General features: G+C 44.0%; 1 protein-coding gene across 4 annotated transcripts in view; it reads right to left on the minus strand.

The window, feature by feature from the left end:
• AGO2 (argonaute RISC catalytic component 2) overlaps window positions 1-26,225 on the minus strand; it is a 517,461-nt gene that overhangs the window by 423,058 nt on the left and 68,178 nt on the right. For all 4 annotated transcript variants that reach the window (XM_086966263.1, XM_086966266.1, XM_086966265.1 and 1 more), the window contains exon 3: window positions 14,483-14,603. In XM_086966263.1, the coding sequence (XP_086822389.1) occupies window positions 14,483-14,603 (121 nt within the window). The remainder of the gene's footprint in view (window positions 1-14,482; window positions 14,604-26,225) is intronic.

The following is a 26,225-nucleotide window of genomic DNA, read 5'->3' on the forward strand; positions in this document are numbered from 1 at the left end:
CAACAGGGTCTCTAGTGTATCGTAGAGTGCCCTGTCGTAGCGCGCCAGAAGCGCTTGTGTGTTAGAAATACGCCAGATGTTGGCTGACTGTGCTGCTACCCTCTTCCCCGATGCCTCAAAGACCTTGGATTCTTTGTCTGGGGGAGGAGCGTCACCCGTAGTCTGAGAATTGGCCCTCTTCCGGGCATTCGAGACGACAAGGGAGTCCAGGGGCAACTGTCTTTTAATGTAGGTAGGATCAGTAGGCGCTGACTTGTATTTTTTGTCAATTCTAGGGTTAATCACCCTCGCCCTGGTAGGTTCTTTAAAGATCTCAGTAGCATGCTTTAAAACACTTGAGCATAGGCAGAGTTTTGACAGTCTTTTCTGATACTGAAAAAGTGTCAAAAAGGAAATCCACATCCACAGGGTCAGCATGCACCTGGACATTGTGATTGTTAGCAGCCCGTTCAATGAGGGCATTGAAAGTAGCAGAGTCTTCTGTAGGTGAAGTCTTTGCAGAAAAGAGTTGAGGGTCTTGGCCTGAATGAGGATCCCCAGGGTCACCACCAGCTGCCCAGGGATCATTTGTATCCTCAGGGTCTGTATAGACTGGGTAACTGTATTCATCCTCTTCATCTCCCTCACCAGCGTCCACATCGGAGTAAGTGGGCGACACATCATGAGTCTGTGGTGAAAGGGTTTCCACTAAGACCGGAGAGCAGGCAGAGTCCTTCTTCTTTTTGAGAGGGATCTTGTAAGACTCCAGTTGGGGTTCTGGGGTGATTTTCCTCTTCAGGAGGGAAAGCCTGCCCGTTTCGGCGTCGATGAAGTGTTCCTGACGCTCATCCCCGAAGGTCGTCGAGGTCGCGGGCCGTGGACCACTGACGACGCCTTCGGCGTCGAGGAGACCTTTTCGGGCACGCCGGCCACTGCCTTAGGTGCGAAAGCCTTCGGCGCCGTCTTAGGCGGCAACGTAAGGAGGATCTGCGTGGACGCCTTAACTGGTTTCTCCACAGACTTCGTAGGCGGAGGGTCCTTCGGTTCGACCGCCGCGGTGCCGTCCCTGATGCGTTGCAGGGAGTCCGTTACCTTTTTGGTGAACGCGGCGGATGGACGCGCCGGTTCAGCAGAGTCCTTTGATGCCACTTTCGGAGTCGAGTCCTTCGAGGCCGCTTCGTAGTAGACTCACGAGGCGCAGCGGCCTTGGCCTTGTCGTGCGGACGCGGGGCAGAGAGGACCTTCGGGTCATCGAGTCGCTTTTTTGGGTCACCGAGAGTTTTCTTCGGTTCGTCGACAGCCTTCTTCGGGTCGACAAGGCCCTTGCCGGCGTCGACCGTCCTCGGCGCCGACGCGCCAGTATCGACCACCTTCACTTTAGTCTTCGGCGCGGCAGACTTCGTCTCGACGCCCTTGACTAGACTTTTTCGGCTCGACAGCCATCTTCAGCTTCTTCGGCGCCGAAGCCTCCGAAGTCTTCGATCAGACCAAAGCGATGCGCACTTTCGGTTTCGATGCTTGCACCTGCGCAGTATCTGGCGTCGAGACCGTAGGTTTCACTTTCGGTTTCGTTTTGCCAGGGAGTGGCTCAGTAACAATGTCCGTGGCCAGGCCCGAAGGCGGGGCCGTGGAACCCATATCGAGGTCTTGGGTAAGGCCCGAAGGCGATCCCTCGACCAGGGCCTTATAAATAGGCACGGCCCCAGAGTCAGTTTGAGGAAGCTCCTCGTCCGAGCTATCCTCCATGGCCCCGAGGGCACCGTCGTCATCTCCTACCTCCTCGACGACTTCTTCACTTTCGAACACCTCAGCATCAGCGTCGTAGTCTTCTTCGACGTCTGACGCGGGGTTTGATTCCGAAACGTCCAGTATATATTCTTCCTCGACATCCCCAGCATCGAAAATGTCCGTAGGCGCCGGAGCAGATTGCTGGGCCTCCAGGCGCGCAGCTCGTCAAAGCTTGAGTTTCTTCTTGGACCTGAAGCGTGAACAGGCCATACACTTGGCCTCATCGTGGTCCGGCGACAGACACTTGTTGCACACCGGGTGGACGTCGATGTGGGGGTACTTCGAGTTACAGACCGGACATCTCTTGAATGGACTTCGGTCCATGATGGATGGTCGATAAGTCAGGAACGTCGACTAGGCCTTCCGCGCTGAGAGCACACGGAAGTACAGAAACCGACTCGGAGCCGAGCTAGAAGAAGTAAAGCCGAACGCAAGACAATACCGACGTATAGGCTAAAGACCTTTTGGTCTCAAGAAAGTTTTTCTATCGATTCCGACAAGAGGGAATTAAAGACATCCGAACCCAATGGCGGAAAAAAACAATCTGAGGATGGAGTCGATGCCCATGCGCACTGTAGTCCAGGGGAGGAGCCACCTATCTCGTGATACTTCGAAGACTCTTCCAGGACAACAATGTGCAATCATCCGGACGCAACACTAGGCGGCGATCTATGCACAGATATGAATTCAGCAGCCCTACATGCCTCGAACATATGTGTTCGTCCACAACAAGCCTCAGGAAGATACAAGTGACCGTCACAACAAACAGCAATGGATGACCAAATCCCATCGTCATCGTAACCTATATTGAAAAGAGATGCTACTGGCAATTTGTGCCTAAAAAAGCTTCAGAGCAAAAATTTGACAGTCAAAATTGATGTAAACGTATTGAGGACGGATTTTGAGAAGATGAACTAAGGAATAGAACAATGTAAAAATAACCTAACTAGCCAGACCAAAGAAATTAAGGCGGAAACAGACGCAGAGTCTCATAGGGCAATCACTCTTCACCACAGTTAACACCCATGGGTCTTTTGTGATGCTTTGTCACTCTGCCAAGTGGCAGGATTACATTTCCCCCACCTGACTAGCTAGAGGTGAGAGTGCAGTAGGTAAGTCAAGGACTTGTATTTGATGGACCTTTACCATTGATGGTAAAAGCTGATTATTTTTAACGCTCAACCATCTCTGCCTGTCTTGGGAGCATGGATGCAATCATTGCCTTTTAGGCGTGGCAGCCGCAATGCTGAACCCACTAGTACTTACTGTTTGTATGTGATAAGGAAAATAAAAATAAAAACTTCTCCCTAGCCTCTCTGCCTTCAAGGTATATGCCTCTTCTTCCCTTGTCTGCACCTCAGCATCAGAGTGGATTCCGAAGAGAGTTGAGAATAGACTTCTTTCTGATGGGCGTCTAGTTTTATGCCACAAATTTGCCCAAAAGGCACGCCCAACAACAACCTGTGGAGGTACCTATATGCTACAACATCAGGAACATAAATTGCCACACTTTAGATCTGGTTGAAAGCCACTATCCTTTCATTCACAACATCAATTAAGTCACCCCTATCCTCTACTGGAAGGCGGTCAGCAAATCAGATTAATAAAAAAATTGTCTAAATAAAGAAAGTGACTTTAAATTATGGAGGCTTGTTAGTTTAAGTCATGCTTTTCCCAAAGACCCGATTTTCTCTTTAAAAAGTGTTTTAGGATCTGACAGAGGCAGAGATATTAAGCGTTTGTAAATGTAAGCAAAGATCCAAGAGGATGACGTGAGGGTCACCTGGGGTGCAATGGAGCTTTAGCACCTGATGGCAGGCATGCAATTGAGGGATCTGAGCATGAGCAAGATCTAAGAGTGACTAACGAAATCAGGCGACTTTAGGGCGACGAGATTCTTAGACCTGGAGATGAGCACCAGAAGATCTTCGGACAGAGTTGAAGTAAAATAATGGCCTTTTCAGTTTGATGAATATTAGCCACATACTTTAAACTGCTTTACTAACCACAAACTTGTCCCAAAACGTTAACGACAACAACTGCTTCAAAGAACATAACTATGAGCAACTTTAGACCTACTTTGTTGAGTGCCTGGACTCGTTTTTGGCCTAAATCCAAATACGTTTTCACACACACACACACACACAGGTCTTCGTATGAAATACTTTTACAATCTCCTACTCATACCACTTCTTGCTCAGACCTCGCGTCTACTGTGCAAGTCTACCCATCAATCCAAGTCTGCAATTTGCTCTCTGTGATTAGGTACACATTTTGCCTAGTAATTTTTTTTACTGCACTCAGGTTCAATTTTGTTTCCTTGTCAAGGTAAATGTCCTTTGTCTGGATTAAGAAAGCTGTGCTGTCCTGTTTATGAACGTTTTGCTGACCAATCCTTTTATTTTCCTCCAGTGAACTGGAACAGTGAACTGGACAATCATGAAAGCACAATTACGTGATATATGTACTTTTCTTTTTTGTCAACATTAGAGCTGTGCTCTGAAGTGTGGGGACAATAAAAAACGAACTTCCATTCTGGTGAGAATGGCTACAGCTGTCTTCACTTAGGATATGCAGAACCCGTGTTCAAAGTATAATCATACCCGGGGGTAGAAGATGTTTTTTTTTGCCATTAGCCCTCTCAGGAGCCTATGAAGGACTCGCCAGTAAACTTTGGTTCATTTTGTCCCTTACCCAACTGTGGACACTACTTTCATCATCATTCAGATATGAATATAGACAGTACTTAAAGTGGGAAAACAAAACAGAGACCGGGAAGCTTTGAAAAAGGGCATGGCAACAGACGGATAACTAAAAACTATTTCAAAAGTTGTGGTCAATAGAACGAAGAGATTGGCTTAACATACATTAACTAAAATCCCTTGAGTCAAACAGGATGCTCCATGACCAGTATTTGGGTGCCTTTTTATGAATTTTCAGTTTCTGTAGCCAATCTCACAACAATGAACATGTGGCCTAAAACAAGACACACATTTGCTTTGCCAATTCTTGTAAGCACTATTAGTGACATGAGTAACAATTAATTTGATGTGAAAATGAAAAAAAAATCAAAATATGGGGAGAGTGGCCTTTGGAGAGTCACCATTTTCAGTGTCATACCACGTTCCTATATATTATCTTGGTTAGACTCGTATGCCCTTTTTCTCCTAATCTGTCTGAAATCCTCCATCTGCACATTTCACACGTGCTCTGTCTGCAGGTACTTTTTTCGAGGACTTCGACTTGACCATGTCCCCCCTCTCTCACACACTTATTCTCTCTTCTCATCAAAGTACATCACTCCTTTTCTTTGATGGTGTCACAATTTAAACTCTGCTTACCTCCCTCACATGCTTTCCTACACAGTGCCGATTATAAACGACACGTCTATCACTCTGTGTGCAAGGATTCGATGAGCAAGTAGCATGAACACCTTTATGACCCACTGACAGTCAGTGTGAGAAACTAGCACTCACTTTAGTCTCAGCTGAAGAGCTCTCAATCGTGCCCGATCATAAACTCTCACAACCCACAACCTGAACTCACTAACAAACCTTGAGATGACTCAGGGTTTAGCACACACAATACAAGTCTCTTCGCTCCCTGCACTGGCTGCCAGTGAAAGAACGAATTAGCTTCAAAACCTTCTGCATCATCCACAGATCCCCGCAGGGGATGGGCCCTCCCCTAATCACAGCCATGATTCGCCCGTATAAAGCAAGGAGGCAGCTTCGCTCAGACGAACTTCACTTACTTGACACTCCCAGAATTACAAGGTCCAGAAGCGATAGCAGACGTTTCTCTCTCAATGCCAGAAAGCTGTGGAACACACTGCCACTCCACCTTCGGAAAGAGCCCAGCCATCTTGCCTTCCATAAACAACTAAAAACCCTTCTGTTCCCCTAATTTTCCTCCACCCGATCACTGGTCATGCCTAGCACTGGGAGGCCTCCGGGTAGCCATACGCTTTACAAATGCCCTTTTTATTTCATTTAATTTCAAGTTTGTCGCATTTAGGAATATATATATATATAATCATGTGATCAAGACAGTGGATACTGTCGAAACGCGTAATGGCGGGCATGCTGAGCGAGATTGAGCTGAAATAAAATCACACTTGTTTGGCACCATTCCTGGGTTCCTCTATTCGTTTGTCCAGAGCTGTGCAGAACTTTTGCAGTCTTGTGGATTTGGGACGAGTTTTCCGTAATATATATAACAATCCCTGCTACCTCTCGCCCGGAGCCCAGTCCTGGATACCGCTGCGCAGGAAGAAGAGAGGAGACCTCAGGTGCAGTGAGCAATAATTTTTATTTCCTCGAGGAAACGGCACACCACAGCATGACGTTTCGGCCTACACAGAGGCCTTGATCACATGACGCACGCTGGGGAAGAGGCAAATTTTAAAGTGCTAGTGCTCAGTGAAAATACAATCTCATTGGTAGGTTATGGTCACATGTCACGCTGAATCATAGACAGAGACAAAAGGTTGTGAGCAAAACACATCACGGGGTAATCCCTGAATTAGGCACATAATGCAAAAAGTACACTCAAAAATGTTTAAAGTGCAAATGCTAACTGATTGTTATAAACAATACAAGACAGGGGTCACTGGGTAATCCAATGAATGGATAGTGCAAAATATGCGCCATTGTGCAAAGTGCAAATTGTGTCGTGCGGATGATTGATATAATAATCAATATATACACTATATACAATACACTTCATGTACATAATCATGTATAACAACGAATTTTAAAGAAATGTATAACAATATAAATCCATAAATAACGTGTCATAAATATATAAATATATGTGTTAAAACCATGACTGTACAAGCATATTGACAATAGATATATATATAAACAAAGCACTATTTACACGGGATGAGACCTCAAGTGAAATTGAAAGATATGACTACATAAATGCATTAAAGCCATAACACTAAGGTCGCAACATCCCATTTATATTGCACAAACTGTTTGCTCGTATGTCTATGCAGAGCTGGATGGTTTGGGAGGAGAGGAGATATTAACCTACAGCAAGGAAAGGAGACCATCGCAGCCTCTACCCCCCGAACCTCCACTTAGCACTGATAATGTCAAGTTGGACCTTACCCTGCCATGGATGTATCTAAGTGAGTGGTGAGAGAAACGAAAAACTGTGCACGTATTTTTATGTGAAAGTTTTTTAGTTTTATGTGTATCTGTGGGTTTTTTTCAGGCTTTTTTTCTCTATATAACCTTTCTTATTAGTTCTCTCAATCTTATAAAGTCACAGTATTCAGCTCTTAGTACATCCACGTGCAGCCTAAGCCTAGACTGCACTACACACTGAAACCATCTACACCTCTAGATTTATGCTGGTAAGAAAATGCATCTTAGAAGGAAAACAGACAGGTACACTAAGATTGCAATATGGAGGGCACCAGACTGCAGGAAGGGGGAGGTACACAGGTATACACGATGGTTTACTTTTGTTATAGACACGTGTAAAAATCTTCTGTGGAATTCAACCCCCCTGGGGCTCGACTGTCCATTTCCAGTATATATCTGGTCTCCAATTTTCTTAGAGCTCCGTCTCTATCACCTCCTCTTTTAAGAGGACCCACACAGTCAATTGCATAGTAGCGCAACAGGGAACTATCGCTATTGTGGTGTTCTTTAAAGTGGCGGGCCACCGGGTATGCTGGATAGCTTGTATTGATGGCCCTGATGTGCTGGAGTATCCTCTTGTGCACCTGCAGTTTGGTACTACCAACATACCGCAGGGCACACGGACACTCCAGCACATACACCACATACTCACTCTTGCAAGTTAGTTGTTTTTTAATCTTGCGTACATTGGAGGTGAAGGGGATTGCATACTCTGTTTTGTTCAATCCGTGTTGACATGCCTTGCAGGATGAACACTTCCTGAAGCCCTTACTCTTCCCTAACCAATTCTTACTAGTAGGGACTTCTGGGCTAGATTTAACTAGGGCATTTTGCATAGAATATGCTCTCCTATATGTGATAGACGGGGTGTTTGAAATTTTGTCCCCTATCACTGGGTCACATTTCACCAAATTCCAATGTTTGGAGATTATTTTCCCCAGTGCCCCATGTTGCTTGTTGTAGGCCCAAATCAATCTGACTGTTTGATCCTTAGAGGTGGTAGGCGTGCTGCGGACTTTAGGCTGCAAGGCTTGGTTACGGGACAGGGCATTGGCTTTGGTTATGGCCCTATCAACCACCGTGGCCTTGTACCCCCTAGCCATGAATCTGGCCCTGCTAGCTTGCTGAGCGAGATTGCATTGAGCTTCTGTACTGCTCAGCCGTCTGATACGCAGCATTTCGCCATACGGAATGCTGCGTATAAGATGAGCCGGGTGATGGCTACTGGCATGGAGAATTGTATTTCCAGCCGTTTCCTTCCGGTACAACCTGGTTTCGAGTTTAGCTCCTCCTGGTGTAACTGTCATATCTAGGAAATGCACTTGTTCCCTGCTAATGGTTGAAGTAAAGTTCAAGTTGAAGTCATTACTATTGATTAAATCAACAAAGTGTTCAGCTTCTAGACGAGTGCCCTTCCAGACTAGGAACACATCGTCTATATAACGATACCACCTAACAATAGAACGCCTGGCAATGTCAGAGTGTGTGCCAAAGAGGACCTGTCTCTCCCAGTAGCCCATGTGAAGGCAGGCATAACTGGGAGAGAAACAGGCCCCCATGGCCACACCCCTAACCTGTTGGTAATATCTATTGTTAAACATAAAGAAATTATGGTGTAAACAGAATGAAATCATAGAAAGTAACATGCGGTTGTGGTCAGCCATGATGATCGGTCTCAGCCCTAGGTAAAATTCAATGGCTCGCAGTCTTGATGGTTAATACTTGTGTATAAACACGTGACGTCTAGTGCAATGAGCCATAAATCCGAGTCCCACTCAATGTCCTGTATCTTTCTTACAAAGTCATTGGAATCTTGGACAAAAGATGGTTAACTCTGAACAAATTCCTGCATAAACTGTTGTTTTTTCTAATAACCCCCCACAGGCTGCGATTATCGGTCTTCCCGGGGGTTTATGTGGGTTCTTGTGGATCTTCGGGATTAGGTATAGGACTGGCATGACTGGATGATTGTTCTTAAGATATTTGAGTTCATCCATGCTCAGTAGGCCAAAGGATCTCCACCCCATAAGCAGCCAGTAGAAATCTTCCTGAGCTTTTTTGACCAACGAAATGTCACTATGTCTGTAACAGTCCAAATCATTTAATTGAGAGAGGGCTTCTTCCAGGTATAGTTTTCGTGGCCACAAAACTATGTTCCCTCCCTTGTCAGACTGTCTGACAATTACATTTTCACTGGCCTGAATCTTTTGGATGAGTCGCATGTATTGGTCATTCTGTGTAAATTTCTTACGTTTTGAATTGAGCACTTTGGAGTGTAGCAACTTGATGTCTTTAACTACAGCATCATGGAAGATGTCAAGATTATCATAGAGCATAACAGGGGTATAAGTGGAGCGTGGTTTGAAAGACGTTAGCCCATCCACCCTGTTGGGCTCACATCCAGAGACTGCTTGGGTTGATGACTGCTCCAGTCTGAGGGATTCAAGAGCCTCCAAGCCAGGCACATCACAGGCTTGGAGTCCATCATCAATTATGTCAGCCCTCGTCGGGGTACTGCGAGTTTTTCCATCTGCAAAATGTTTCTGCAGTTTCATTTTGCGGACAAATTTGTAGAGGTCAATTCTGGTGTCCGCATAATTGAAATCGCACGGAGGGCAAAATGTGAGACCTTTTGACAAGATGCAACGTTCAGACTCCGATAAGATCATATCAGTCAAATTGATGATGGAGGGGGCGACGTCCTTAACTCCTGATTGTAGACTTATTTCCTGTTCCATCTCCTTGTACTTTTCTTCTTCTTTTTCTGCTGATTTTTCTCTTCCTCTTGATTTGGCCTTACGGCGTTGGTAACGCTTGGCATTGATTCTTTTGTTCCTGAGCGCAGTTGCGTTCTCGGGCGTAGGGTCTCGCGCCAATCTTTTCTTATGCAGTCCAGTTCCTCTGCTGGCGTGAGCTTGGTAAACCCCAATTGCCTGCCTGATTGTGCCGAATTGGAGTCTGAGTCGCTGTTCATGCTTGAACTTAGATTGGACTCCGAGGAGTCATCCTGCTGGGCTGCACCATGTGCTTGGTTAGAGCGATCTGCTGCTGCTGCAACTTTTTGACGTCTTGAGGCTTTGATGGCATCATATTTTTTAGCAAAAGTAAAAATGCGGCCTTCCGCATAGTCTGCCTTGTCACGTTGAAATTTCCAGGCTTTCCCTTCTGTTCCCCTAATTTTCCTCCACCCGATCAATGGTCATGCCTAGCACTGGGAGGCCTCCGGGTAGCCATACGCTTTACAAATGCCCTTTTTATTTCATTTAATTTCAAGTTTGTCGCATTTAGGAATATATATATATGTGAGCAAGGGCGGATGCCCGAAACGCGTCAGATTGCCTGGTTCGACTTCTAAATAAAGAACTGTGCTTATAATTATTGGATCCGCGTGGTTTCCTGGGTCGTTGAATTCGGAGCTCGGGGGCTGCATTTGTCTATATATATATATATATATATATATATATATATATATAGTTATAGTCCAACTGTCCACTTGAGGTCTCATCCTGTGTAAATAGTGTTTGAAGGTGTATATATATATTGATTGGCAGGATGCTTGTACATTCATGTTTTATACCTATATTTATATATTTATAATTCATGTTTTATTTTCTTACATCTGATTTGAAACATGACATTGTACATTAAGTATTGTGCGAATATTTATAGAAATGACAAACTGTTTACATGACACTATTTTGCACTTTATCTAACATACTGCACTGTTGCCTAATTTTGCACTGTTAATGTACTGGATTTCCCAGTGATCCCTGTTGTGTGTTGTCCACAATGGTTAGCCAGCATTTGCACTTTAATACTACAATTTGTATTTTACGACATAGGCTGGCTTCAGGGATTATCCCGCGATGCGTTTTGCGTACATCTATTGTCTATGTCTATGATTATCATACTACATGTGACCCTGACCCACCAATGATATTGCACTTTTCTGAGCACTAGCACTTTAAAAATTGCCTCCTCCCTAGCATGCGTCATGTGATCAAGGCCTCTGTGAAGGCCGAAACGTCATGCTGTGGTGTGCCGTGTCCTCGAGAAAATAAACTACATTGCTCACCTGCACCTGAGGTCTCCTCTCTTCTTCCTGCGGTATCCAGGACTGGGCTCCGGGCGAGAGGTAGCGGGGTGAGATAGAGATAGAGATAGAGATAGAGATAGAGATAGAGATAGAGATAGAGATAGAGATAGAGATAGAGATAGAGATAGAGATAGAGATAGAGATAGAGATAGAGATAGAGATAGAGATAGAGATAGAGATAGAGATAGAGATAGAGATAGAGATAGAGATAGAGATAGAGATAGAGATAGAGATAGAGATAGAGATAGAGATAGAGATAGAGATAGAGATAGAGATAGAGATAGAGATAGAGATAGAGATAGAGATAGAGATAGAGATAGAGATAGAGATAGAGATAGAGATAGAGATAGAGATAGAGATAGAGATAGAGATAGAGATAGAGATAGAGATAGAGATAGAGATAGAGATAGAGATAGAGATAGAGATAGAGATAGAGATAGAGATAGAGATAGAGATAGAGATAGAGATAGAGATAGAGATAGAGATAGAGATAGAGATAGAGATAGAGATAGAGATAGAGATAGAGATAGAGATAGAGATAGAGATAGAGATAGAGATAGAGATAGAGATAGAGATAGAGATAGAGATAGAGATAGAGATAGAGATAGAGATAGAGATAGAGATAGAGATAGAGATATATATATCTCTCAACTCCATGGCTCTATTTCCCCCGTAATAGCGCTGCTCAGCGGTGCGGCGCTCACCGCGGCCGAACCAAGCCGCCAATCAATCCAACACCGTCGATCCGTGAAATAAACAAAATGAGCCGCCACTGCCAGCCAGTATCTTCTGCAAAACGATTTTAATTTGGGATTGTTGCACAGAAAACCAACGCGTTTCGGTAGTTACATCTACCTTGCTCACGGTTAATTTTGACTTGACAAGTGCATTGTTTAAATTACCCAGATTACCCAGGAAGTTATTATTGCACTTCCGCCTGCAGGGAATTCTGGACATTGTAGTTTACCTTTTTAACGTGACGTTTTAACATTGGTATTGAAAGAACCCCCGTCTAATAATTCATACCAAATGTTTCTACGTATGCATACAATATAAACAGTTTAAATCATATTTTCTATTTAGTGATGCCCTCCAGTGGGCATTTGTAACGTAGAATGTTTGTTAAGTATAGTCTTACTGCCCTCCAGTGGGCATAGTAAAAAGGGGGGGGGGTAGAAAAAGCATTAGAGGGTGGGGAGTAGAATTGAAAACTTGTCAATGGATTAGAGCAGGTTATTCATAGTTTATAAGTGGATGTACAGTTCCTCCGACTGGTTCAATCCTAAAGGTGTCATGGTTCGAAAATTAAGGATGTGACGTGACTCTTTTTGTCTTAAAAGTTTTTCCCGGTGGCCACCTCGATCGGACAGGGACATTGTTTCCAATCCCCAAAACTTCAGAAGTTTCCAATTTCCACCATGATTCTTCTCCATGTGCTTGGCTACTGCATTGTTTCTGTCCTTGTTGACCGTTGCACGGACATGTTGTAGGATTCGTGTTTTCAGTTCACATATGGTACTACCTATGTACCTCAACTTGCATGGGCATTCTATCATATAGACCGTGTACTGACTTCTGCAGGTGATAAGTTCTTTTATTTTCCAGGTTTTCTTGTTAGCCATTGTCAGTTCTTTCATCGGTTTTGCAAGCTCACACACTTTGCAGTTAAAACATTTTACGAATCCTTGTGTTTTTAGCCAAGTAGTCTTTAGTTTGTTGCTTTGGAAATGACTGTACACTAATTGGTCTTTTAGATTTGTTGCTCTCCTGTAAGTAATTACTGGATAGGCCCCCATCCTTTGTCCCATCATAGGGTCTAATTGGAGTATCTTCCAATTTTTTCTTAGAATTTGTGAGATTTTTTCGGATTCTTGACTATAATCCAATATCAATCTTATTGGCTCATTTTCCGGTTCTTTGTGATTCTCTTTAGATTTTAGGCAATCCCATCTGGGTTTTTTATCCGCTTTTTCCCAACATTTGTTGATTAGTTGTGTTCCATATTTTCTGTTTTGGAAACGTTTAATTGTGCCTGCACTGTGTTTTTTCCACTCCAGATCTTCACTACACAGTAAGACTACGAAATGTAAATAGGGACTGCATTGCTGACATGGATTACCATAAGGTTTTTCAGTCATTCAATCATTGTTGTGACTGTAAAGTTCAGGATATAGATATAGGCTCCAATAAGAAACTGTTTGAAAGTCAGTTTTTAATGTTTGCCTGGTCAGTGACATGACAGGGCCCCCTACTCCTTCAAAGCTCTGGATGCAGAGTGTATGTTGTGCAGGTGTATTTCAAGTATGTATTTGTACTTTGTATATTTGAAGTGCAGTGGGTGTGTTTGGGGTGTGTGAGCAGAGAAGAAATTGCAGTTTCCTACCATTTGTGGAGAGCTGGTAGGGACCATCTCTGGCATCCCAGCCTGCACATACGGCCCTGCAGCTCCCACTCCCCCTCCACCCCCCCCAAAAAAATCCCCTAGAACACCGTGACCAGTTATAATTGGTTCAACCACAGGGATGGGCTCAGAAGTTAGCAACAAGACCAGGATACACTGCTTGGAGTGGATGTGCTAGACCCATCTGGATCTGGCACTTTGCCCTAGACACCAAAGTATAATTATCAGTTGGCCCCTGTGAAACTATACAAGGGTAGGAGAAAAACACAACAGGACCACGGGTGGACTGTCTTTGCTGGTCTGTTAACCTCCCACCAGCCTATAGTCTCCATCCTTTTGTGACCTGGTAAAGAAGAAAAATGTACATGCCTGTGGAGAAGCCTGCCAAGAGAAGTGAACTGATAACTAGGAAGACTGGAGGGCAGCTCTGAGAACTGCAACTGCCCACGAACCAAAAAAGCATACTAGGCCAGCAGCATGGGAAGATACAATGTTATGTTGGTCATATGTCTGTGCCAAAAGGTGCTAGTACCTTCTAGATTGTGTTGACCATACATTTTGACTGAACATTCATCATGTTAAACAAAGTTCAACCCTTTCCCTAAAGTAAAGTAATTATAGTTCCAGAGTGTTAGTTACTGTGTCATTCTTAACTGATGTTTCCAAATCTGTCTACCAGACGACTTCACAACCCTATGAAATGAGGTGCCTAAAGGGAGGAACTAGCATTACCAAAGGAAAAGCTACAGTACTGCGGCCCTGTGACACCAGGAGTAGGAGGCAATACCTGCACATAATGCTGCTCAGAAACTCAAGAAAAGGCCTCTCTCAACACTCTCATCCCTTTTTCTAGCTGCTGTTCTTTCACTTGTTGGCTGTTGTGGCAGTTATATCCCTCTACTTTTAGCCCCATCAAGTGTACAACTTTTTTTTCCTATGACAGAGCAAAAATATATGTGAAAATACATTGTCTCCTAGTATAAAATAATGTAATATTAATGCAGAATACAATAGCAAACGACAATTACGCACATTAGAGAAACAACGTTATTAAAAACTTACTTTGTCTCTTCCAATTGGAAGTGGCATGGCTGTATACAGGTTTTTCCGACCATCAAATACTGGTTTACGATCCCCGAAGATCTGAGTCTTAAAGTGCTGGACCATGTGCTCAACTATCTCTCTAGAGAAAAAGAATGAAAGTATTGAAAAACACATAATAGATTTAGGCTATATACCCTACCAAGAGTCTCAACATTTAAGCATTTCCTAAATACATAACAGACTAAATAGGCAGGCTGACCATTTGCCGAGCGACACAATCATACAGATTGAAATAATATTTGTCTTGTGTGATTGAATGTCAGACGGACAACTATTGCAACTTTTTTTTATAATTAAGATTTGACAGAGCCCAATGTATTCAAACATACTGAAATGGAAAAAAAGATAAAAAACACAAAAGCAATCTTCAATGTACTCAAGTAACATATGAACCAGTCAAAGACTGGTAGTTCTGCCCGGCACCTGCAGGCATCTTGAGATTAACTAACAGAAATACAGACTGAAAACAGAACCCCAGGGCAAAATGCATAACTGTTGTACACTGGGTGACACCGAATAGACAAGAGCAAAAGTTGGAGTGGTCAACTATGTCACTCCGAAACCAGTGGTGAAAAACATCCATTATTCACTTTCTTTCCCATCTATGTCATGTATGATCTCGATAATTATGTGCGGGTGCTGTTGTGTCATGGAAGTGTAGTAATGGGGCAGCTGTGCATAACATGGCCTCTCTTCTCAGCTTTAAATGTAAAAAAAAAAAATTTCATCACACTCTGTTCCATCCCTCCCGCTACTGAGGATGTGTTCTCTACTAATAAAAAAAGCCAGATCAGAGCGACTTGGATTTCCTTTGTTTCTTAAGGGGGCTTAGAAACACAATAGTGGTGCTCAGTGAGAACTATACACAATATACAGAATTATAGATTATTAACTGTGAATAAGGGGAATGGCGTTAACTAGGAGTTGTGAGAGACAATCTATGCAATACGAGCGAATAACCCTGATGTAAATCGGTTACATCGAAAATGCCTCCAACCCTCAATCCCTCCCTCTCAAAAAGAGTAGCCCACAAATATACATGGTCTTCTGTCACCCTCCCTCTGAGCAGTTTCACCCTTCCCTAGCTCAAAGCAACAGTCTCCACTCCCACATCGAGAGTGGAGAGATGGTACCATGCTGATGAGCGGCTAGAAGAGAGCAGATATTCCGCATTGCTTCATTCCTCCATAGAGGCGACAGAACAAGCATTTGCAATGCAATAGGTCTCGCATTTACCAGAGTTTGAGCTATTGGCATTGTAAATGACAATGCCTTTTATTTATGTGTTAATTTTTAAAACATAAATAAAAGGCATTTAACAATGCCAATAGCTTAAACTGTCACAAAAGCGTGACCTATTGCATTGCAAATGCTTGTTTAACTTTCACGCTGTAGGATCTTGGAATAACTGTACAAATAGTAACATTTTTAATAACGACATCTTGAATGTAGTAAAAAATTATCTTTATCTTTGTGGGACTTAACACAAGTTTAATTGCGGTTCAGTTACCATCATCTGGAATGAGGAAGTCCTGCATCACAGCTGCTACCCATAGCGCTTTGGTGTTTACTGCAAGATTGATTAAGAAACTAGTGGGCATAATATAGTAATAGCAATAGGGTGGTCCTATGACTCAACACGGTACTGATGGAGCAAGAAGTCGCATACTTAGCGACTGCTCGTACTCATGAACCTCGAATAACATAACGAAATAACCAACATGTTTGTCTTACTAAATTCATACATTTTACACTTACATGAGGAAACCGGGAGAAGCTTGCTTATGTGTTTTCTAATCCTAATACGCTTGCATCTAAAATGGCTGCTGGTACACGGGAATGTTTACTGCGCATGCGTCTGTCATACCCACGTGACATGAGGTACTTGCAGCTTTGGAGGGAACCCTTTCGCATCTGCGCACTAGTGCTAAAATGGCTGTTCTGTGTTCTAACATGCGAGAAGCTTGCATTGCTGCCTCATAAGCTCCACACCCGTAGCGAGCCCCTGACCTGGCCTGATAGTTTTATAGGCGAGGCGGCTCAGTGGCAGTCCGGGTCACATCAAACCATTAACAGAAAAAAAACAGAGTTAAACGCTACAGCTTCTATTTATGTGATGATCTCTCTCGTTTTTAAATTAACTTGATATTTGCACACTGCAACAAAACAGAAAGTGATTTATTTTTCCGTTCGAAGGAATAGTTTCAAGAGCTGAAAATGTTAAAGGTAAAAAACCATGAAAATCGTACACATGCAATTCTTCATTTGCAGAGAAACACTTCAATTGCATAAAATAGGCAGGGTATGTGCTCACATTCCCAGGTGTAGCTGAAACGTTATAAAACAGTGTTTCATAGGAGTGCAACTTTCAAAGGCTCGCTTGAATTGTAAATTGATACTTGTATAGCGCACTACTCACCTGCAAGGGTCTCAAGGCACTTGTACGAATACCGCTGTGTAAAACATTAGGCATGCTTGCTACCATGTTTGTGTTTAGTCTTATGCCATATCATTTTTAGGGTGAGGCGATGCTTGTTAGAATGTCAAAAAAGTGTCCACCTGTGGCACGTTGAGGGAGGTTACTTCATGATTCATTAAGTAACAAGTGTTCCTGGTGCCAGGGGGTGTTATACTTCATATCGAGTATGTACCAAGTGTGTGCATTGTCAGGTGTGTCACACTGTAGTGTACATCCATTAGGTACCAAGTGTCTGTGCTGTCAGGGGGTGTACAATGCTCATCATATGCATTACCTATGCCTTACTGGAAGTAGCAAAGGTCGGAGGGCCCAAGGCACACTCTGCCCCACTGTTATCTTACAAATCAAACATCTTTACACAGGAGATGGGTAGTGTTCTCGGTTGTCACAACAGATGGCAGTCAAGGTGTGCTACAAATAGGAACACTTCGAATCATAAATAATGTAATTTAAGTAATGGACTAAAACAATAGAAGGCTGGAAGAGCAAGGTGCAAATGTGTCTTCATGAAAATATATGTCCATCTTCCGTTTACAGAGATGCTAGCAGACTAGACATATGAGACTCTCATCCAATCTTGGCTTTCTGCCCAATATCACGTTGCATTCTGGGCCTTGTGAATGTGCTTTTGTAATTGGAAGTTTGGGCTCTAAATGTCCGCATGCAAAATTTAATCTAAAAGCCAGGACTGTCGGAAAGTTTTACAACCGATATGAGGTCACTTGGCTAGCCATGATATTATTGTACTAATGTTAGTACAAATATTACCTTCCTGCCCTCAACAATACACAAAAAACAACGCTCTGCGATTGCGCAGTCAACTGTAGTTCAAATACTACTGTAGCCCTTACAGATGGGCCTATGGGGAGGTCTCAGAAAAATGGGAAAGCTGCTAGGCCTTTAGTAGCTCACGACGATTTTCACTGATTAGCAGTAGCTCTCACTACAGAAAAGGTTGGAGACCCCTGGTGTAGAGATTCATGGTATACAGTGTAATCATGTATTACTGTGTTCTAAAGTGTTTCCTTTTACTTTTCATGTATCGTATTCTTTGGGCCTGGGAGGTGCTTACTACTCCATTTTGAAAGTGCAACAGCCAAGATGCGCCTGGGAAAACGACCTGTAACCTAGCTAGAAGGAGCTGAACTGTACTGAAAATTGTTAGTGTATTCAATGTTATATTCACCATTGCTAACCAAAAGCCATATGTCATGAGAACCTGAAATTTAAGGGGCGTAGGCGGAATTTGAATAAGGAGACTGAGAAAGTCTAAAATTTCGGTGTGTGATGACCTGTCCTCCTCCTCCTTTGTCCAATCAAAATTGGGGATCCTTACACTTGCAACATTGGGGGGTGGTACACTGACCTGAAAAACAGTATAATTAGAGTAAGTTTAGCTAGAGAATTTGTCTGACTTGTCTGAATAGCTGGCCTGTCACTGACCCAACACACTCAATAGGTGACTGAAAGCAGAGAGCTGCGGAGCACTCTGTTGGGAGGTTCGAGAACCCAATCGGGGGTTTTTGGAAAATGAAAGTGCTGGCGAAGCACTTTGCTGATAAAAGTTATAACCCAATCTGGGTTTTTGGCAGATTCCTTGCAGAGAGGGAGTAGCGCAGGCGTTGCAACCAAAACTGCGGGTGCTGGTCCTAACCTTCGGTGGTCCGGTCCTGATCCACATTCTGGGGTTATCCTGTCCTGATTGACCATGAGCTGCACCTGTTTGCCTACTGGCACTGAAGTCTTTGGGGTTTCTCCTGTCTTTTCCAACTGACCCGTAGACAGGGTTGGTCTTCACTCTATCCTAGGTAAATATAAGTCTGTGTGGGTGTTTGTCAAATAACTTGCATCCCTTTTCTTACCTTCCCCGAATTTGCAAAGCTTTTGATTGCACATGTTCCTTTTTCTTTCCCCGTCGCTTGGTAAATGAGATTTTCATGTATTACGGACTATTAGCGTGTTCCAATTTTTCAACCCACCTTTAGTCAATGCGAAGTGGCTCTAAAATAGTATATGTTCCTTTTCTTACCCGCCCTTTAAAGAGTTAAGATGAATTTTATAGTATTGTTCCAAATCTTACCTTCCCTATAGTTATTAGGCTAAAATCTGAATAATCGAATTGCATAAGTTGTGTTCTCCTTTTCAAACTGTCAATGAATTACGAAAGTCTTTGGGTTTAGTATGTTCCTTTTCTTTACCCTCCTTTAATCAAGTTGCGAAAGACTGTTTTCTAAAATTAGCATGTTCCTTGTTTCCACCTTCCCTTTACTTCAAAGTTTCTAAATGGTTGGCATAATCTATCTTATTCATAGCTATACGCTGTTTCTGATTTTGGTTATTGATAGTCTAATAGCATTTAACTTGTGGCTTATGACGATGATGATTAGATAAAGACTTTGAACCTACCCTGAGTCTGTGGTTATTATATAATTATAAATGTTATGATATTTTGAGTGCCTTTCCCTCAACTCAACTCCCTGATTCATCGTGTTTAGGTATCTAGTGAAAATGATTGGTAAGATAGTGGTATAGGAATTAGAGATAAAATTACAATATACTGGTAGTAGAGCGTGAGTTACCTAAATAAATGTTAAGGTATAAGATTTGGAATTATGGGCCCAGGTGAGTATTTGTACAAATTCTAGTTGGGTGGCCTACATGCTCTATCAGTACCATAAGAGTACCATCAGCTACAAGAGACGAAAGCAAGGACACAGCTCAGTAGCCCGCTGCTGGCTGGTCTACATAGGGACAAGCGGAGGAACCACTTCAGACTGAATAGGTAAGTAGAAACTGGGACCAAGACAAAGCAGGCCGTATACAAACCATGCGACTAAAGAGGGTACAGGTCGGTGCTCGAGGGGTTGGCTGGAGTGCACAGTTAAGTCCTCCCACCCAAGCACCAATTAAAAGTAACAGCAGTTATTGGGACGTCAGCGCGCTGCACGACAGTAAGAAAAAGAACAAAAAAATACTTACACGCTGAAAACTGCATGTACCAAAAACAGAAGCTGTACCCGAAGAAAAGCACAAAAAAGGATTGATCGGTTTCCAAGCTGAAGATACCAATTTTAACAAGTAAACTGAGACTGGAGCGCTTAACTCGACCGGAAGGCATTGGAGCGCTTTACATGAGCTCCGGTTACGTTACACAAGGACAAATTCTTTTTTTTTTTTTGCGAGGCAGTGAGATTAAATGATTTGCCCCCACGTACCTTTCAAATCCGACGGTATGGTCGTCTTCGTTGCTGCATGCTCTGCAGTTCTCTGCTTGTGCTCTCTGCCTCCCCCACCCCCTGTCTGCATCGCACACGGAGCAGAGTCTCAACCATGGGAGGGGAGCAGTCACAGGCACACACAACAGCAGCCGCGGCACCCGGGCTTTACTTATATCATTTTAAAAGTAATGCGCGGGTGCAGCGATTATAACAAAATGAAAGAAATATTTAAAAAAATCTATTTCTTTAATTTTGGTACAATCACGGCACCCGCGCATTACTTTTAAAATGCAAAAAGTAAGGCGCGGGTGCTGCGATTATACGAAAATGAGAGAAAATGAAAGAAAGATCTTTTTTCCATTTCTTTCTTTTTGGTATAATCATGGCACCAGCGCTTTACTTATAACATTTTAAAAGATATGCGCAGGTGAGTCAGTTAGTTTTTATAAATTGAATGTTTGTTTGACTTTCCTATTAACGAAAAAAATGATACCAGACGTTTAAAGTTTAAGGATCACCAGCTCACGGGCTGTCTACGAAACTAAACAACTTTACAAATTAAAGTGGTCTTTTAACTTTGTCAATTAACCTCCCTGAACTATTATACACGTGCTGTACAATAAATATTCGTTTTGAAAAAGTACGTAGATGCTAACAGTATTTAAAAACATTAGCTAAACCACCGATACTATTTCAGAACAAGCCATAGTTGCTGCTTAATTATCTTATGCAACTAACAACCATTTACAAAGCAAGTCAAGTCAAATGTACCTTTATTACGGCCAACATGGCCCAAAAAGTGCAAAACCTTTACAGCAAATCATTTTTTTCAAAAACATTTAAAAGAAGAACTATATTTAAAAAACCCGTAGCATATATATAGATTAAAAATGGATAAAAACATGTTAATTAAATAGATAAAAATCTGAGTTTTGTCTTTCTCCCCTAATTTTTCCATAGCAGCAAGAGATTTGATTTCAAAGTGCACGGTGCATTATTCAGAATTTATTTGCTTTTTTGCTCCCCTTATTGGTCTTTTCCTTTCCACCCAAAACCAAATAAATCAGGCTATAACAGTCTGAAAATTACGAGGATGCTTCATTCAATTAGGTTGTATGCTGCATCCCAGTAAAATGGAGGAATTCAATAGCTAATTCTTATCTGCTAGGACATTTAGAGTTTTAAGAAAGACCCTTCTTGTGTACCACATTGAGAACAGAACCCCCGCGGGGTACTAAGATCACATTTCAGTATCCTGAATGTTTCAACACAAGACCCCCTGCCTAAGTTTCTGCAGATCTGGGCTAACCATCTCCTTTTGCTATACCCCGGACATCCAAAATAGACATGGAGCTCAGATTCCCCAGAATGGTCGCAAGCGGGGCATCTGTCCTCATTTTGCGGTTTCCATTTGGAGGTCATACAACGCAAAGGCAAAACTCCAAATCTAAATTGCAGATAGAGTTTCCTGGCTGCCGGGGGTTTGATTAGGTCGAAAACTCTTTCAAAGACGGGGCTGTCCTTAATTTCCAGGAAGGTTAGGGTTGATTTGCATATGTTGGAATTAGAGTGTAGCAGGGCCATTCTATAATTCTTATAAGTAATTTTTAGTTGTTTTTTTGAAAATTGGGGACAAGCTACCTCCGGGTCAGACCAACATTCCACCAAACCCATGCTAACTAGTAGATGTTTAATATGGGGAAACCAGGGAAGCCCGACAGCACCCCTAATTTCTAGAACTTCGGACAGTTCCTCTCTGTAGGTGGAAAGTTCCGGGGTCGACCATAGACGCCAGTATAAGAGGGGTCTAAGGCATAGGACTGCTTCTAGTTCCATCAGTCCCAGATCTAGACGGAGGGGGACTAGAGGTGTACTACATGGCAATTTAAAGAGATTCCTGATGTATAGGTTCTCTATCTGCAGTAAGGACTTGGGCCTGCAGTGTCCCCACATTTCTGCTCCATACAATGCACCCCTGCAAGCCTGGACCTTGTAGATTTCCAGTGACGGGCTAACAGCACTTCTGTTAGAATTATTAAAAACCTTCAAAATTCCCCCTGTAGACTGTGCTAATTTTAGTGTTGATTTCCCTATATGTGCCCCCCAATCCATGGTCTCAGTGATTGTAATGCCTAGATACTCTTTCTAGGGGTACATTATTTAATAAAGGGTTTGGACGAGTGCTCTTGGGTTTATTAAAGACCATGAATTTCGTTTTCTGCATCATAACAGAACAATATTGACTTAAGCATTACTTCCTAGAAAACTTGCCACCAAGACCCTACTGAGTACAGACAAAACTTCCTCACATATTCTACACAGCTCAGATAGGTAAGTTAGTCTATCAGGTTGCGAACATAAACTCCCCAGGTATACAAAACAAAAAACTTTATAACATAACTACGTGCTCTGTGAAGCATGCTCTATTATATCATCTTGTGCAGAATATGTAAAGCTAGCTGGCAGGTCATCTACTTACTTCCGAAGCCATAACTAAGGAAACATCTAAGTAAAAAAAGTAAGCAGTACTCATGTCCAAAAATGGCGCAGATGCCAAAAAAATAAAGTGCAACAGTCTTCAATGCCTCACACAGAACAGCAGGGCAAAAGACATGTGTTAGTCACAATTAAAGCTCTAACATCACATCTAACCCACACTTAAATCAGACATTCCAGCTCAATGACTAGGACATGAATACTCACACAACTTCAGTTAACCCCATAGTCTTTCTTGCACTTGAACACAATTATAGAACTTCATGTTACACAATGGGCAAAAGACAGCACACTAGGGTTGTCACTAGGTACGAGAGGAAATCTAGAACCGCGTGGAAACCCACATCCCAGGAAGTCCACGTTAAAAAGCAAAACAACGGGGAGGAGCTTCGCACGCATCCAAGATGGACGCGTGAGCACAGGGCTCCCGAGACCCTTCCCGCCTCCCGCATCTATCCTGCTACATATCCTGATTTAGACGATGGATTCTACTAGCTGATGCCCTGCTGACACAATATCTCTTTTCAAAAATCGATTTGGCCGCCGGCAACTGGACTTACTGCACTTCGAACTTTGCGGCCTATATCGAGTACTACCCACGGACTTGAGTCTCCGAGGTACCCAGGTGGCAATTGAACAACAACGGCCAGTGAGACTCAGCCACCGCCCCTGTGGTACTTTCGGTTTCGTTTTTGGTCATTGTTTACCGCGACTTGCTGCCTGTTGACACGGCTGGCCTGGGTCTTGCTGCCGGTCCTAAGCTTGTCCTTCACCTTCGTCCCCTGACTCTACAAGTCTGTTTTGCGGAGAGCCATTCTAACCAGGTTCAAAAGGCCCGTCAGGGCTCGCCGCTCAAAATGGCAGGCAAGATGGAGAGCGAGAAGCGAGCCACCAAGGGCACATACCGAGGGGGTATCACCCAATCCAATACTATGGATCGCTTCATCTGCCCGAAAGGATCCCCTGGTGGTGTGGGTAAAGTCTTGGACGAGACTGGAGATGGCTCTCCTGCAACGGAGGAATTGACATTGAGGGACGTCATGGGCGCCATCGCAAGTGTTAAGACCTCTATGGGCCAGCAGTACGAGACACTGGCTTCTAAGATAGACACGGTGGCGATTGAAGTCAACCTCACCAGGACGGATCTCGCGAAGACCAATGAGCGGGTCAAGTCCCTGGACATCAAGACAGCAAGTCTCACTACGATGTCTCAGATCTTCAGACCGAAGTTCGTACTCTCCGAACATCTAACAACTTGTTTGCCCGTCGATTGGATGATTTCGGGAGCCGGGCCAGGCGCAACAACGTCCGCATCATCGGTGTTCCGGAGAATTCCACGGACCTATCCACAGACCTTCTGGTGGAGGACCTCATGTTGAACCACTCAACACCCAAGGGCCTCAGTAACTTTTTTACGGTGGAGCGTGCCCACAGAGTTCCCGGTGTGAAGCCTAAACTGGGTGCCGCCCCGAGGCCTATCATAGCCAGGATTTTTAATTTTCGGGACAGAGACGCTATTCTTCAAGCATCACGCACCAATGGTCCCACTAAATTTGAAAACGCATCGATCAGTTTTTATCCGGACTTTACACAGGCGGTGCAAAAACAACGCATGGGCTTTACGGGGGTGAAGCGGCGACTTTAGAGACATGGGACTGAAGTACGCTATGCTTTTCCCGGCCCGACTGAGGATTGAATATGAGGAACGTGTGCTCTTCTTTGACCGCCCTGAGGTGGTCAGTGACTGGCTCGATACTCTGCCGACGCATCATGCCCACCCGGAACAATCTAGGGGCGCTGAAGGTGGCCTGGAGGAACAGGAGTAATGAGTCTGTGCCGGCGAGCCAGCTTTATGGAGTAATAGCAGTGGTTCTATGATTCTTATGTACATATATTGTCATAACCCGGGGGTGGGGGGGAATTGGGACTCTTCCTCCTCTAGGGGTTTTTCTCTCTTCTTGTAGGTTAGTTTAATGGGGGGACAGGCACACTGCAAGTTGGGGTGGCTTTCTGGTCTATCGCAGGGGTGCATGGTGGGGGGGGTGTGTTTTGGAGATTCTTCTGGGGGTGGTGGGGGGGTCTTTGTTTCTTTTTTTATTTCGAGGCTATGCTGCATATTTTGTCTTTTGTGCCGGTTTGTTCGTGGGGGGGGGGCACTGTTCTCATTTCTGGGATGGGGGGTAGGGGGGTTAATGATGCTGAGCTGGAATGTCAATGGTCTGGGCGATAGGATAAAGCGGGGGATAGTTTTGCACTACCTGAAGCGTCTCCCCCCAGATATAGTCTTACTACAGGAAACACATCTAATAGGAAACACATGTCATGCACTGAATAGACGGGGCTATCGCCTGGCGGCACACTCCAGATTCACTACTGGGTCGAGGGAGGTAGGCATCCTCGTTAGGAGCTCCCTCCCCCTGGAGATAGACGACACTGTGCTGGATGATAGAGGCCGATATGCGGCCATTACGGGCCGCTGGGAGGGGAAGATGATCTCCATACTCTCTGTATATGTCCCGCCAGGCCTACAGTCCACTACATTTTCTGATTTGGGAAGGGTGGTCCTGGGGTTCCCTGAGGGCATGTTGGTTGTGGGTGGTGACTTTAACTCGGTTGTCAGTGGTAGTGAGGATCGTAGCCCCCCCAGGATTCTCCCGAAATCGCAATCATGGCTGGGCAACTTTTTGGATGCGCTGGGTCTAGTGGACTGCTTCGTAATCCTAAAACTAGAGCAGAGGTGGTTAAATGCATGGATTATTACTTTGCTGAGAACGTGGGGTCGGTGTCCTTCCCCATCTCCCTGTGGGAGGCTTAGAAGACTGTGATTCGTGGTCAAACTCTGTCCTTGATTGCCAGTGCGAGGAAAACTAAGAATGAGGAGGTGGTGCGTCTGGAAAATGAAATTACTGCATTGGAAGAGGAGTTGGCGTCTGGGGTTACACCGGAGGAACTACATGCTTTAGCCCTTAAACAGTCTGACTACAGGGCTCTGGTGACTGATGCGGCCAAGGCAAATTAGTCGTGAGCAACAGGGGCGTCTGTATGATGTTGGTGATAAAGCGGGAAAATTGATTGCTTGGTTGGATAAAAGAGACAGATTGAATCGGGTGGTGCCTGTTGAAAGAGCGGATGGAATGCTGGTTGTGGACCCGGTTGAGATAGTCTGGGTCTTTGCCCAGCACTTTCAGAAGGTGTACGCGCCGGTTTCTGACAGACCGGAAGAGGACTCCCATTTGCTACTTAGGGATATCGCGTTGCCTAGCCTGTCGGAATCAGACAAGGAGCTTATGGAGGCGGAATTTTCCACCGATGAGATAGCGCTCGCTATCCGCTCCCTTTGCTAGGGGAAGGCCTCAGGCCCGAATGGTATCCCGATTGAGCTGTACAAGCTGTGCCCCGACAAAATGGCGCCACATCTTCGCCAAATGTTTTCGGCATCGCGAGATCTCGGATCCCTTCCCCGGGATCAGAGACTGGCGTCCATGTAGTCATCCATAAAGATGGGAAG

The sequence above is a fragment of the Lissotriton vulgaris genome, chromosome 4_1 (assembly GCF_964263255.1).
Source record: "Lissotriton vulgaris chromosome 4_1, aLisVul1.2, whole genome shotgun sequence".
In the NCBI taxonomy this organism is placed as follows: Eukaryota; Metazoa; Chordata; class Amphibia; order Caudata; family Salamandridae; genus Lissotriton; species Lissotriton vulgaris.